General features: G+C 59.8%; 2 protein-coding genes across 2 annotated transcripts; one reads left to right on the top strand and one right to left on the bottom strand.

Annotated features, from left to right (window-relative positions):
- Window positions 1-1,335: 1,335 nt before the first annotated feature.
- On the top strand, window positions 1,336-2,437 carry LOC110468379 (C-X-C chemokine receptor type 2). Its single transcript, XM_031505322.2, has one exon. It carries the CDS (start codon window positions 1,336-1,338, stop codon window positions 2,410-2,412), a length of 1,077 nt encoding a protein of 358 aa, XP_031361182.1. The 3' UTR covers window positions 2,413-2,437.
- Window positions 2,438-3,393: 956 nt separating this feature from the next.
- On the bottom strand, window positions 3,394-9,075 carry RUFY4 (RUN and FYVE domain containing 4). Its single transcript, XM_077784844.1, is given in 10 exon segments — window positions 3,394-4,064; window positions 4,202-4,275; window positions 4,385-4,531; window positions 5,146-5,252; window positions 5,329-6,412; window positions 7,054-7,197; window positions 7,352-7,458; window positions 7,730-7,855; window positions 8,194-8,300; window positions 9,030-9,075. Coding segments are annotated over 10 exon segments (2,613 nt in total).
- Between the last annotated feature and the right edge of the window lie 5,239 nt (window positions 9,076-14,314).

Here is a 14,314-nt window from a genome sequence, read left to right as displayed (position 1 = left end):
AGCAGCCAGAAATAGATGGAGGGGAAGCACTTGCATCAGGCTCTGCCCCATGCCTGGGGAGCTCCACTTGGGAGGACATTCCCCCATCAGCACTGGCAGCATGCCTGGTTGCATTTCTCCGGGATGCTGATGTTTCCATATCCCAGCATCACCACCCTGGGGTCACCATCCCAGGATTTCCATCCCTGGATCACTGCAAGAGAGGATACAGCAGAGCCAGGGAGAGAGTGGCACCAGCCCAGCTGCGGCAGGGGATTCAAATCAGGCAAAGGGAAAAGTTGGTTCTAGGAATGGTTTGTGTTCAAACAGGGCCAGTTTGGAGGTGGGTAGCAGCACCCCAAGCAGTCCTGGCATCTCCAAGCCCTGGAGGGGTTGCGGGCTCAGAAATGGGACCAAGGGGTGAAACTGGAGTGGAACAAGAGTCCAGATCCATTCTGGGAGAAGACTGAAAGCCTGTGGTCTTTGGGGAGGCAGGACCAGAGCAAGCTCACCGTCTCCTATGTGTGAGGAGACAGGAAAAGCAACTGCCACCTGTGATTTCCCCATTTTGGCCAAGCACGGGGGTACACAGCAGTGCCCAGCTGAGCAACAGGAAAACCAGAGATGTAACATTTCCAAAGCTGCCTGCAAAGTGTGACATGTCTTTCCGCCTGGGGTGTGAAACCACTCCCGCAGGAGCAAGACCAGGAGGTGAAAGAAGGACACAAAAACACCTTCAGACCTTCTTGAGTGCTGCCTGCCCCAGCCACCATGACCACAGCCTTGCTGCTGGCTGACATGGCAGGAGGGGCAGCTCCGTTCCAGGCATCACAGCAGCAATGCTTGAGGGGGTGGAGAGGCTGGAGGGATACAGGGATACTTGAAGAACTTTGGAGGTGTGTGAGGGGCTCTGACATGCCCAAAGAGCTTAGAGGCTTTTGAAGGAAGCAGGATAGCCCAGGGTTTCTGGAGGAGCCAGATGTCTCCTGGAGGGATGTGATGCTACATTGATGGAGAAGCCCCCAAACTCTGAAGAGGTGATCAGTCTATGGGGGAACCTTTTCTTCCACAAGAGTCAGGAAATGGACAGGACTGGGGTGAAATGCAGGAGAATGAGGCATGCAGGGGGTGTTTTACAAGGGGGTATATGAGGAACAGTGTCTACCTGCATACTGACCATTACCTGGCACAGTGTGGAATGCTGTGTCCTCCATCACAGTGATGAAGGACAGCTGCCCACTGGCTGGGAGAGTACCTGGGGGCCAACAGAAATGCCAGAGGATCCAGAGATACTGTCACCCCTGGTCCACAGCACTACCACCCCATGCTCATGCCATTTTGTGCTCCACAGGCAAAATGGAGCCCTTGTCCTACAGTGGAGATTTCTCCAACCTCTTCTTCTTTTACAACTACACCTATGACTACAGCACAGCCATGCCTGACACTGCTATCTCATCCTCTCCGTGCCGGCCTGAAAACTCTGCCCTCAACAAGTACCTGGTGGTGGTGATCTACTGCCTCGTCTTCATCCTCAGTGTGGTGGGGAATGGGCTGGTGGTGCTGGTGGTGACCTCCACCCACACCAGCCGCTCCGTCACCGACGTCTACCTGCTCAACCTGGCCGTGGCAGACCTGCTCTTTGCTTTGACCCTGCCGCTTTGGGCAGCCTACCGAGCCCACGAGTGGGTCTTTGGCACTGTGATGTGCAAAGCCATCTCTGTGCTGCAGGAAGCCAACTTCTACAGCGGCATCCTTCTGCTGGCCTGCATTAGTGTGGACCGCTACCTGGCCATTGTCTATGCCACACGGGCTGCCACTGAGAAGAGGCACTGGGTGAAGTTTGTCTGCTTGGGCATCTGGGTCTTCTCCATACTGCTCTCCCTGCCCGTGCTGCTCTTCCGTGAGGCTTTCCGCTCTCCCAACAATGGCACCGTGTGCTATGAGCGCATCAGTGGCGAGGACACGGCCAAGTGGCGGGTAGTGCTGCGGATCCTGCCGCAGACATTCGGCTTTGCCTTGCCCCTCCTGGTGATGCTCTTCTGTTATGGTGTCACCATCCATACCCTCCTGCAGACCAAAAATGCTCAGAAGCAGCGGGCCATGAAGGTCATCTTTGCTGTGGTGCTGGTCTTCCTCATCTGCTGGCTGCCCTACAACATCACCCTAGTGAGCGACACCCTCATGAGGACGCGGGCCATTGCTGAGACCTGTGAGAGGAGGAACCGCATCGACACAACCCTCTCTGTCACGCAGGTCCTGGGCTTTGCCCACAGCTGCATCAACCCTATCATCTACGCCTTCATCGGTCAAAAGTTTCGCAACAGCTTCCTCAAGATCCTGGCGCAGCGTGGGCTGATCAGCAAGGATGCTGTTGCCCGCTATGGCCGTGCCTCCTATGCCTCCACCTCTGGCAATACATCCACCACCCTCTGAGCCCTTCTGGGACCCAGCCTTTGTGGGTACCAGCAGGTCCCAGCACCCCACACACCTCAGCATCATCATCCAGTCCCCTGGCATGTGGGTGGTCATGCCATAGGGATGGGCAGGGCCACCACTGGATGTTGGACCCCAATTAGAAGGGGGCTTGGGTAGCACGGTGGTAGGACCCCATTGCCAGGGGAGTGATGTCAAGTGTCCACCCTCCCCCCTCTTTGGGACAAAGCCTGTGACCCTGTGGATTCTGTGAGCCTGCTGTGAAGATGGTGTATTTACCCAATGACCATCGAGCAATAAAGGAGTTGGTCGGTTGGTCACCCATGTCTGGCTCCTCTTTGCCACGGACGGGACACAGCAGGACAGGGCCAGGGCACCTCTCTGGGGACAGTGCCAAAACAGTGCTGCCTGCTGAGCCTGTCAGAGTGTGGGTAACTCTTCTTCCAGGACAGGGTGTGACATTCTGTGCATCCCCACAGGGGACCCAAGGCCAAGTTTTGCTTCCTACAGTTCCCCAGACAGGTCCTGGCATTTCCATGGTCTCTATGTGGAGTCTATCCCACCTGAGGACAAAGTCATTCCCTTCCCAACCCCAGTCTCAACCCCAGCAGAGCAAATCACTGAAAGATCTCTGAGGAGCCCCTCACACTAAACCAGCCCTGTGACCCCTGCCTGAAGGGTACCGGCATCCCCACTCCTCCCAGCCATGGTGTCAGAACATTGTTGTGCAAAGGGCTGGGAACCTGTCCCTTACACAACCGGGATGTTTCCGCTCTGGCTTGGGCAATTGGGGCTGACACTTGACTGGGGTTGAGGAGCTGAAGAAGGGACTGTGACCCTGCTGAGTACTCTCCTGCCACTCTGTGTGCCAGGCCTCAGGATGCCTGCCCCAGCACACCTACACATCTTTCCACTGGAGTCCCATATTGCTCCTCCATTGACCTTGATCCAAGTTCCTAGAGGCTCATAACCATGGAGACATCAGCAGATGTCACCCATGTGCTGGCTCATGGGAGGGTATGGGGGTCCCCAGCACCCAGGTGGGAACCCTGAGGACTTAAGGCAGAGCAGAGTCATGGGGGTGCTGTGCGAACACAGCCCATCACCTTTGCATCTGAGAAACCTCTTGCCCAAGTGGTTCCTTGCAGTGTGGTAGGAAGGCAGAGCTGTTGGCCAAGAGCTGTCTCCTCTCCCCAATGTGGGATAGTGCAGGCAATGGCTCAGCCTGGCTGCAGCTGGGACACCCTTTTTGGGGATGGTTTCTCCCCAGGAGGACTTGAACACCCCCATGCCAGCATTCCCCACCCTGCACCCAACCGCAGTGTCAATTTGGCAGTGACTGATAGATGACACAGAAGACACAGGGGTAGCAGAAATTAGTAGTTTTCCTCTTTGAGGACCAGCCGCAAGAAAGACACATGTCAAACCCAAAATGTTGGGCAGCAGGACCTGCATGCAGGCCCTGGACACCTGGGTGCCCAGTAAGTCCAAGAGGAGGCAGCCACGGCAGGAGGTGTCCCACGCATGGTGCCAGAGCTGCTGTCCCTGCTCATGTAGCCTGTGGGTGCCTTTGCTGGTAGCAAATCAGGCAGCAGCGGCCGTGCTTGCCCATGTCCACGGAGCACGTGTGGCACACCTTGCCCTGGCACAGCCTGCTGAGAGAGCAGGAGGTGAGAGCTGAGCCATCCCCACACAGTGGCAGTGCCACCCCTCATTCCCCTCATAGCCCACCTGCAGTTGTACCGCCGGGAGAGGAGGCGGAAATCCTTGTGGCAGCGGGCACACAGACCTGGGTCGCGGGGCACGGGACTGGGCATCGGGGTGTCAATGCCCTCTGTCTTCTGCCACAGGGCATCCTTCTCCCTGCGGGAGGGGAGACGTCAGCACTGGCTTTGCCTGGGCTCTGGTGCCCTCCTCTGGGCAAAGGGGTTTGGGTCTCCTTGCCCTTGCGCGGAGTCCCCGGGGCTCTCACCGCAGCAGCTCCAGCAGCCGCTCCTTCATGTCGCGGATGAGCTCCTGCTGCCGTGCCTGCTCGGCGCCGCGCGTGGCCTCCCGCTCCAGGGCTTCCCGCTGCGCCCGCTGCAGCGCCGATGCCCAGCGCTCGCCGTCCTGCCGGGCCCTGGCGCGGGGCAGTGCCGACATGGTCCCCCTGTCTCTCAGCTGGTCGTCTCTCCATCCCTCCATGCATGCGGATAAACCTCCCGCCGCTGGTTCCTCCCTCCCTCCCTCTCTCCCTCGCTCCATCCCTCCTTTCCTCCCTTCCTTCTTTTCTCTGCTGTTGCCAATACATCCTCAAGCTCTCTCCCAACCCTCACAGCCACTTTGCCATCTGCCACCCATCCGTTTTCCCACTGTTCTCCCATGCTTCTCTACATCCATACCCCTGGCGTTCTGCCGACCCACCCATCTACTCACCCCAAATTCATCCCTGTGTCTCTCCATCCACTGTTCCATCTCCATCCATTCATGCTAAATTGATCCCTCCTTCCCTCCTTCTATCTACTGACGCCAAACCACTCCAACTCTCTGCCCACCTACCCTTCCACCCCTTCAGTCCCAAATTGACCCCTCCCCTCAAATCCTTCCCTCCGTCCCACTGCCAATCCCCAGCTGCTGTTCGGCTGTGCCTAAGCAGGACATCATTGGGCGCCCCAGGGGACACCATGTGGCAGGTGGAGATAGGAAATCCCACTCTGGGGTGATGGGTAGTGGAAGTAGGCGTCCTTGCCCAACCTGCTGAGCTCCTCCTGCAGCCGTGCCATCTCCTGTCGCTGGGCCTGGAGCTGCTGCCGGCTCTGCCAGGTCTCCTCCTGTGCCGTGGCAGCCAGGCTGGCCAAGTGCTGGGGGAGAGTGGGGGCTCAATCCTGGACCCCAAACCCCCACCCCTCCACAGGATCCCCTTGGACTTGCCCATACCATGGCCATGCTGGTGACCGTGCTGTGTTCCCCTTCTGCCTGAGGGGCTCGTGGGGGCTCCTGGGGACCACGGGCGAGCTCCAGTGCCTGCCGCAGCACCTCTTCCACGGCAGCCACCTCATTTGAGGTACCAGCATCCTTCAGCATGTCCGTCCGTCCTGCCACCACCAGTGCTTCCTGGCATTCCTGCAGGCGCGAGGTCAGCGCTGCCACCTCTGCCAGCACCCTGGCCAGCTGGGTGCCCCGCTCCTCTGCCACCTCTTGCCAGCCCCGTGCCTCCTCCTGGGCCCGTGCCAGTGCCCCCGGGTCCCCCGCTGCCACCGCTGCCTCCAGTGCCCGCTCCAGGAAGGTGTTGGTTTCCCGCAGTGCCTCAGCCTCGCGTGCCCACAGCTGGGCCCGCCGGGCACTGCCCTCCTCCTGCCGCCGGTGCCGCAGGTCCGCCCGCGCCAGCCGTGCTGCCAGTGCCTGCACTGCCGCCTCTCGCTGGCCCAGCTCGGCCCTCAGCTGGGACACCAGTGCCTGCAGGGATTCCTCTGTCCCACCCGGCTGCCTGGGCACCAGTGACAGGGATCCTGGCATGCACCTTGTGCCAGTGGACATGCCAGGCTCTCCAGCACCATCAGGCTGGGCTGCTTTGCCAGTGCCATGTGCATCCTCCAGTTCCTCTACATCTACATCCTTCATCTCCTTCTCAACCTCCTCCAGCTCTTCATGCTTCTCTTCCAAATCCTCCTCCATGTCCTTCTCCACATTCACTTCCAGATCCTCCACCTTCAGATCCTCCACCTTCACCTCCTTTGTATCCTTAATGTCATCCTTCTCCACATCCTCTTCATCCTCCTCTTCTATGTCCTTCTTCACCTCCCCATCCCGTACATCTCCCTGTATATCTTCCACTTCCACACTCCCTCCTTGCAGGGCAGCCAGAGGGCGTGGGCACAGATGGGCTGGTGCCCCATGGAGTGCCACAGTGGGACAGCCAATGCCATCGGACCATCCGTGCGCCACAGTGCCGATCCTGTCTGTCTGCAGGGCTGCCTTTGCTGGGCTGCTCCTGATCACCGGGCTGGGCCGTACCAGTGGCCTAGAGGGGACACAGGGCTCAGGGCTACTAGGTCACCCCCAAGGTGAGCAGGGCATCACCACCCTCCATTTAGGCTCGCTGGGCACAGCAGCCTTTAGGAATTTAGGGGGCAGCAGGGCAGGGGATCAGTGATATGGGTGCCACCAGCCTGAGCACCCACAAAACGTGTGGCACCCATAGACCCAAGCATGTATGCTTGTGACAGTCCATGCACACCAGCATGTGAGCAGCAGAGCAGGTGTGAGTGTGCTGGAACAGCTGCATCCATGATGCCCCCAACAACTGTGCCCGGGGCATGGGTGTGCAAGCACATACATGTGTCCCTGAGTGTCAGATGTCACAATGTCATGGTGTTGCAGCAGGGATATACTTGGCAGATGATGGCTCTTTGTGTGTATGCGTGTACACATGCATGTGGCATGTTTGCAGGCACTGGCATGGTGTGCATGCTGGTGCCAGTGACTGTGCCCCCCTGGAGCCATATATGGAGAGCTGGCACATCTGGAGTGCTGTGTGGGGTCTAGGGCAGTGGGGCAATGCACACATGCTTCTCTGCAATGCTAAGCCCCAGGTGCCTCCGATGCCCTTGACACCCCCAGTGCTGCCAATGCCCCTGGTACCACCAGTGTCCCCAAGCTCACTCGGAGAACATGGGCCAGGCGGTGTCCAGGTCACTCCTGTGCAGAGCCAGGTGGAAGGTGACACAGTCCAGCTCATAGAGGCTGCCCAGGATCTCTGCTCGTCGTTTGGGGCTCAGGAAGGGGCTACGGGCGTAGTACCACTCGCTGCAACCACAAAACAAGCTCATGCATCCCTCTATGTCCTGGACAGGTACACATGCCTGCAGCAACTCTGCTGACTGGGTGCTGCAGGGCACTGCCCACCGTGGGCATGTCCCCCACCACCACGAACATCCCCTCACTGTGCCCCTGCTCTCACCAGAGGCTCTCAGGGTCGAGGAGGCAGAGCTGCAGGGACTCTGCCAGCTGCCGGTGCACCAGGCAGTACCGCAGAAAGGCTCGGCCTCTGCCCACAGGGGTCTTCAGCTGTGAGGGAGAGGGGGGTATCCATCCCTGTCACTTCAGTCTGCCCCTCCACACACCTACCTCCCAGCCCAAGTAGTGAAAAAGGGTCCCCAGGGTAGGCGTGGGGTGCAGAGGGGATCCCAGAGGGGACAAAACCGTTTATAGCACCAGTGGGTGAATGCTTGGTGCCCAAGTGAGTGGGTGCCTGTGCAGAGGTGCATGTGCACCCACAAGCAAGCAAAAGCTCGTGTGTGTGCACAAGTCCCTGGGTAGCCCACCAGCCCGTGCCCACCTTGTCCAGGGAGGTGACGAAGTGAATGCCTTCATGCTCCTGCCGGCACCGTGCTAGGCCTTGGCACAAGAAGTCCCAATAGTCCTTGCGCTGCCCAAAGAAGCTCCTCTTCTCCTTGAGGTCAAACTGACAGGTACAAGCTAGGACTTTCTTTGTTGGCAACATCCCCTATTCCACCCAGCCTGTTCCCTGTGGGGCTGGAATCCGACCAGCTCCCCCAGCACAGCTGGTCCAGGTGTCCCTCTCTTCATTGGCTCCATACCTCAGTTTCCCTTTTGCATCACATGTAATTACACATGTGGACTAGGGAGCACCTGGTCCATGTTGCTGGGGATGCCCAGGGTCAGACAGTGCTGGGTGGGTTATTCCATCCCCTGAATGGTTAACACAGGGTCTCTTCTGCTCTCAGGTGTGCCTAAGGGGAAACGAGGCAGGGAGCAGCAGAGATGGAGGAGCAGCAGTACCTGGAGAAGGAACTCTAGCTGGGCACAGAGGCTGTGCAGCTCCCGGCTCCCATCTGTCACCGGCAGGTTCTGCTCCTGGTAGCTGCATTTCAGCTCGGCCACAGTCTCTGTGGGATGGCAGGGCTGGGCTGGCATGGTACCCTCTCCCATCCTACCCCTCTTCCCTCAACTGCCTCACAACTCCTGGCCTCAGGGATTTCTCATGGTAGATGAAACCACAGAATCATAGAATCTTAGTTGGAAAAGACCTCCAAGATCAATTCCAGTCATAACCCAACACCGCCAAATCTACCATTAAACCATGTTGCCAAATGCCACATCTACAGGTCTTTTAAATACCCCCATGGGTGGTGACTCCACTACTTCCCTGGGTAACCTTTCCAATGCTTGATAAACATTTCCATGAAGAAATTTTTCCTACTATTCAATCTAAATGTCTCCTGACACGACTTGAAGCCATTTCCTCTTGTCCTAACCCTTGTAACTGGGAAGAGACTGACTCACTCCTGCATACAACCTCATTTCAGATAGCTGTGGAGAGTGGTAAGATTCCCCCCCTCCTTTTCTTCAAAGAGAAAGAGGAACATGGGATGAAAGAGGGGAGCAGGGGGAGCAAGGAGCATGGCCACCTCCTGGGCACTGCTGGTTCCCAGGGGCTGGCAGTGAGGATGGGAGCAGACAGCAGTGGCAGGGTTGGCACGTGGATTCTCTGGAACACCCCTGGCAGTGACACCCCCCACTGCCCATGACTTGGGTGCAAGAAGGGATCTGGCATGGCCAGGGTGAGATGTGCCATACAGGGAACATGCTGGCAGGGAGGTGGTTGGCACACTTACTCTGCAGGTCCTTGATGACACGGTTGAGCTCCCCTTCCCCTGCCATGGCTGTTCACAGGGATCTGCAGAGGCAGGGGCAGTGATGAGAGGTTCTAGGCTGGCACTCCCCTGGCACTCCCAAACTCTCTGTCCCAGAGAGAGCGTCTGCCCCCCAAGCCTGCTGTTAAGGTGGGAGAGGGTAGGTTTAGGCACTCCTTACCCTGCCCATGTTCTCCCACTACATAGGCCAGAGCAGATGGAGTGGATAAAGGTGGCCCTTGCTGCACCCTCTTAGTTATCCTCGCGCCCTGTCCCTGTATATCCTCTGCTTCCACTCCTTGGGGAGTTCCTGGGGCTGAGCCCACCACATCCCTATTCCGTCCCTGTCCTTATCCCTGTCCCTGTTTTTCAGGATTCAGGATGTGGGTTTGGCGCAGGGGAAGTGCTGCTTTTGGTTCTGCTCTCGCTTCCCTTGCTCACATCATGAACAATTTGGGGGCTACTGGGTGGTTGAGCGAGGGGGCACACCACCCCTGATATGCAGCCCCCCTAAGCTCAGCTCCCTAGGCAGAATCCTCTGGCACAGAATGTTGCCTGCACGACTGGCGTGGGGTTTGGGCGAGCTGCGGGCATGAGGTGAGGGGCCACAGGGCACAGTGCAATTGAATGATTTTGGGGTGGGTGGCAGCTTGGCGACAACTGGGTGGGTGAGGGAAATAGCCCATGGAGGTGGCAGGTCTGTGACTTGTCACTGTGGCTGATACCTGGCTGTTATGGGGCAGCACATGTGTGTTGGGGGTGGGGGTGTGTCCCAGCAGGGTGCATGTGCACTCACAGGAGTGGGTGCACCGGTGTGCCCTAATGTGCCCAAGCGTGTGAGTGCCCTGTGCCCTCCATCATGGCACAGTGAGGCAGCAGGACATAGGTCTCAGGCTGCCTGCATTCCCATTCCAGTGCTCTTGAGAGACCTCCGATGAGCTATCTTTGCATCTGCCCACCCTACTTGTACCTCAGTTTACCCCAGGAAGAGAAGCCCCTTACCTGTGTCCAGGAGCTGTGGGGTGCCCCAAGGCAGTTGCTGAGTGCTGCGGGTGCTCTGGCATGTCCCTGTGCCCACAGTCTGCCTGCCTGCTTCTCCTTTTGTACCTTGGGCAGGAGGAAGTGTGGGAGGTTGGTGGGGCTGCAGAAGCCACAGCTTACCCGGCCCACATCACATCAGGCACTGCAGCTTAGCCCCCAGTACCTGGCTCCATGTTTTGGAGGGTGCCAGTTGTGGGGAAAGGGTCTGCAAGGATGGTCCCCCTGTGCAGCTTTTGCAGGGGCAGAGCAAGGACAGTGTCAGACCTGGGGGGACCCTAATACTCTCCAATAATGGAAATTCAGAATGTTCTGAAGAACCTTCCTGCAGTTTTTGTGGAGGGGGTCCAGGACCCATCCTCTGCTAGAAGCAGCCAGCAGCAGACCTTGACACAGAGGCCACCCCCATGCACAACAGCCCCTGGGCACAGAGACCCCTGCAGAAACTGCAGCCCCCCCTGGCAAGAACCACAACCCTCCCCAATCATCTGGCCTCCACATGGGGGCTATACCCAGAGCCAGTGTGTAAAGCTCTTTCCAGAGCATTCTGGACAAGGCTCTCTCTTGTTAGGGAGCCCCCTACCCAGCAGTGCGCCTCATTCACTGTGCCTGGACCCCTGTATTGTGTCAGCCCTGTCCTGCGGGCTCCTTCTCGACTGGGAGCTGAAAAACCCCTGCGGGGGTGATGTCAAAGGTGATGCCAGCCCGTTTCTTCAGTCCAGGCAGGGGGACCCACTGCCATCCCACTCCCCACCACCATCTTGGTGGATGGCCACAGTGGTGCCCATGTCCTATCCTCTGCCATGCCCCTCCCTAGAGCATGCTGCCCCTACCTGTGCCACCTGAATGTCTTCGGGGCCACCCACGTCCACCCAGCTAGGCCTCGCTCGACACCAAAGTGAAAGTAGGAAGTGATGCTGAGTGGGAGCCTGGGCCTCCCAGCACCCTCCTGGCTCCTGGGGGGGTGTTGGCCTGTAGGTGCAGCTGGGGAGCACAGGGGAGACAGTGGCAGTGCTCGGGGTGACCTCAGCCTCCTCAGCACCCCATTGTCGATGCCACCCTGCAGTGTGTGCCACTGTGGGCATGGGGCACAGCACCTCATATTGGATATGGGTGTGGGCAGGGTGTTGAGTGGCAGTGGAGCATCAGCTGGTGTTGTGTGTGTGCATGCGTGAGCAGGCGTGCGTGTGATTGCACGTGTGTGCCACCTGTGTGAGCACAGCTGTGAGGCTGTGTGTGTGGGTGGTGTGGGTGCATGTGTGGCTGGTGTGGGTGCGAGGCTGGGAGGGCACCGTGTGTGCCCTTCATTGCACCCACCCCTGTGCCCCGTGCCGGGCACTGCAAGGCCAAGACCCCAACACCTGCAGGGGGGACGCGCCCCTGCCCGTCGCTCCGCTGCGGCAGCCTGGGTCCCCTCTCCCTGCCCCAGCCGAGGGCCGGGGCGGGGGTGCCGCGGGCTGGGGGGGCAGAGAAGGCTCTCACCCATCCTTGGCGTGGGTGCAATTCAATTAACGAGGCCTGGCCCTGGTTCAGCGCAGCCAATAAAGCTAATGGCCCCGCACAGGCCTGGCGCTGCCCGCCGGGGTGGGGGGGCAGGGGGGGAGCCGGGAGCCATCTGCTAATTAAATGGGGGTGGGGGACCACAGAGCCAGCAATGATGTCACCTCCCTGAGGCTCACTGGCCCCCTCTGCCCTCCTGCTATCTACCACCCTCAGGGTGCCAGACAGAGCTGTGGGGGACAGCTGTGAAGTGTGGGGGACCACCCAAACTTCCTGCACCCCACCCTGATGATGGCTGCTTGTTGGGAGGCTTCCCAAGGCAAATGCAATTAGTGCCCATGCCTGGCATGGCCGCTGCCCACGCTTGGCACCAGCAGCTGCCCCGTGGGGATGGGTCCTTGCCCGGCACCAGCACGGCATCATGGCAGCATCCAGGGGTGCTGCTGCCTGCTCCTCTTGGCACTATCTCCATGTGTGCATGGGGGATGTGTGGTGCCTAGGGGCTGCAGCCTGTTACTCTGTTCCCCTGCCCTGTGCAAGCCCCATGGCGAGGTGGAGGTGCCCGCGGCCGGCTCGAGCTGTCCTGCAGGGAGGAGTTCCCCATGGTAATTCTGTGTCCACAGCACGGTGCATCATCCAGGCAGGCTTTGTGGAGAGACCCCACTGGAAGGGGACTGTGTGGGGAGTCCCTGGTTGTGTCTTCAGGCTCCTCAGGAGAGGCTCGGTGGGATACAAGGAGGACTGGCAGAGGCGGAGGGAAGCCTCCCTCCCGCCCCTGTGTAGGCACTGCAATTTAGAGCTAGGGGCGGGCAGGGGGTACTGTAAGGAAACTGAGGCAGGGTCGGGGCGAGGGTCGCGGATTGAGCTGCGATCAAACATACGGTGTGCGACCTCCTGCACCCCCAAAACTGACGGCGCTGGAGTGGGGGACCCTGTCAAGGTCTGGCATCCACCCCAGGGGATGCCGTGCCCGGAGGGCAGGCGGGTGAGCGCCGGAGGTGCCAAGCCCCGAGCCCGTGTGCGGGAGGAGGAGAAGGAGGAGGAGGAGGAGAAGGAGGAGGGGGAGGAGGGGGAGCGTGTCGGAGCTGGCTCCCACCCAAGCACTGCAGGACAGGGGCGGGCACGGTGCTCCCTGCCTGGCTGCCAGCGCGCAGGCGACGCTGGGGAGCCGGCGGGGGGGACAGGGCCCGGTGGGACCGCAGCCCCCCGGCACATCATTGTCGCACGGCCCCGTGCCCAGGGCTGGGCACTTCGGGGGCACTGCCCGGGCACCGGAGCTTGTTGCGGCCGGTGCACGGCTGGGTTCGGCCGCTCCTCCGAGCGTGCCCTGGGCAGGGGTCGGCCCCTGCAGCCTCCCCCCGCCGGGTGAGCCCCTGGCAGGGGCACCATGACCCGGCTGAGCTGGTGCTTTGCCACCTTGGTTGGCTGGGGGAAGTCCTTGGTGTCCTGCCTCCTGCCCCTCCGCGCCTGCCGCCGCCGGGAGGTAAGCGGGCATCGCCGGGCACGGCGTTAGGGTTAGGGGCTGCGGGGGACGCGGAGCCGGGGGGGCTCCGGGGTGCGGGGACTGGGGCTGTGGGCTGCCGCTGGCCCTGCCTGCACCGGGCAGCTGGGGGTTAAACCCTGCATATGCATGCCAGGGTGCAGGGCATGTCCTTTGTCCCTCCTTTTGCCCCCCCCACAGCATCTCACTGTGACCCTCTCTTCCCACACCCGAGGAGCCCTGCAGTGCCTGGCTGGAGAGGACCTGCCGTACAGCCTTTCATTCTAGGGGACCTGCTGGGATCCCTGTGTCCTTATAGAGAGGCTGTAGAGACAGGGGGTGTCCCTGTCTCCTTAAAGAACCCACAATGGGAGCACTGTGCCCTGCATGAGGGGACCCCAGTGCCCATAAAACACACCCCAAGTGAAATCCCTATGCCCATAAAGTGGTCAGTGTGTGGGATCCCTATACCTGTAAACACCTGGCACTGGGAAGCACCATGCCCATAAAGTACTCAGTCAATGTGGGCTCCCTGTGCCCAACATGAGAGGCCCCTGTGGGGTCAGTCTGTGTAGGGCACCTCTGTGCCCATCAGCACCTGGCATGTGTGGGATCCACGTGCCAAAGGATTGCCCCACAGGGGATCCCCGTGCCCATGCAGCACCCAGTGTGGGGACTCATTCTGCTCTGACACCCAGGCTGCAGAAATTGAGGTGGGGAGGGGGGCAAAACTGTTGGAGGGTGCTGGACTCCCACTGCACCACCCTCACTTTGTTCCTCAGTTTTTGGGAAGCTGCCCCGTGACAGGCAGGATGACATGGGACACTTCAGCTGCACCATGCCAGAAAAGCAGGTGCCAAAGCCACTGCCAGGCAGCGCCTGAGGGAGTCACTGCAGGCTGGTGGCAGTCCAGCCAGGACAGGGACACAGCCTGGAGGAAGGAGAGGCCTCTGACTGCTTGAGGACCCCAGAGCGCACCGGGGACGTAGGATCATGAACTGATGGGAGTACTGGGGGATGGTCAGGGCTGTGGGTGGGTGGGTGGCATTGGTGAGACGTGTGTTGGTGGTTGTGCAGTCCTGTGTCCACCACATTGTCCGTGTGTTTCTGATGTGGGTGTGAGAACATGGACTTGTGGGGGGCTGTAGCACACGTGCACTTGTGCATGTGTGTTCATGGGCATGAAGGTGGGGCTGAGGTGAGGGTGAGCTGCTGCTCACATGGGTGTGGGTGCACAGGAGGTCTCTAT

Source organism: Lonchura striata, chromosome 8 (genome assembly GCF_046129695.1).
Source record: "Lonchura striata isolate bLonStr1 chromosome 8, bLonStr1.mat, whole genome shotgun sequence".
Lineage (NCBI taxonomy): Eukaryota > Metazoa > Chordata > Aves > Passeriformes > Estrildidae > Lonchura > Lonchura striata.
This window is presented reverse-complemented; position numbering and strand designations above follow the sequence as displayed.

Coding starts and splice junctions, on each gene's coding strand:
- LOC110468379 (XM_031505322.2), top strand. CDS start 1,336: ATGGAGCCCTTGTCCTACAGTGGAGATTTCTCCAACCTCTTCTTCTTT.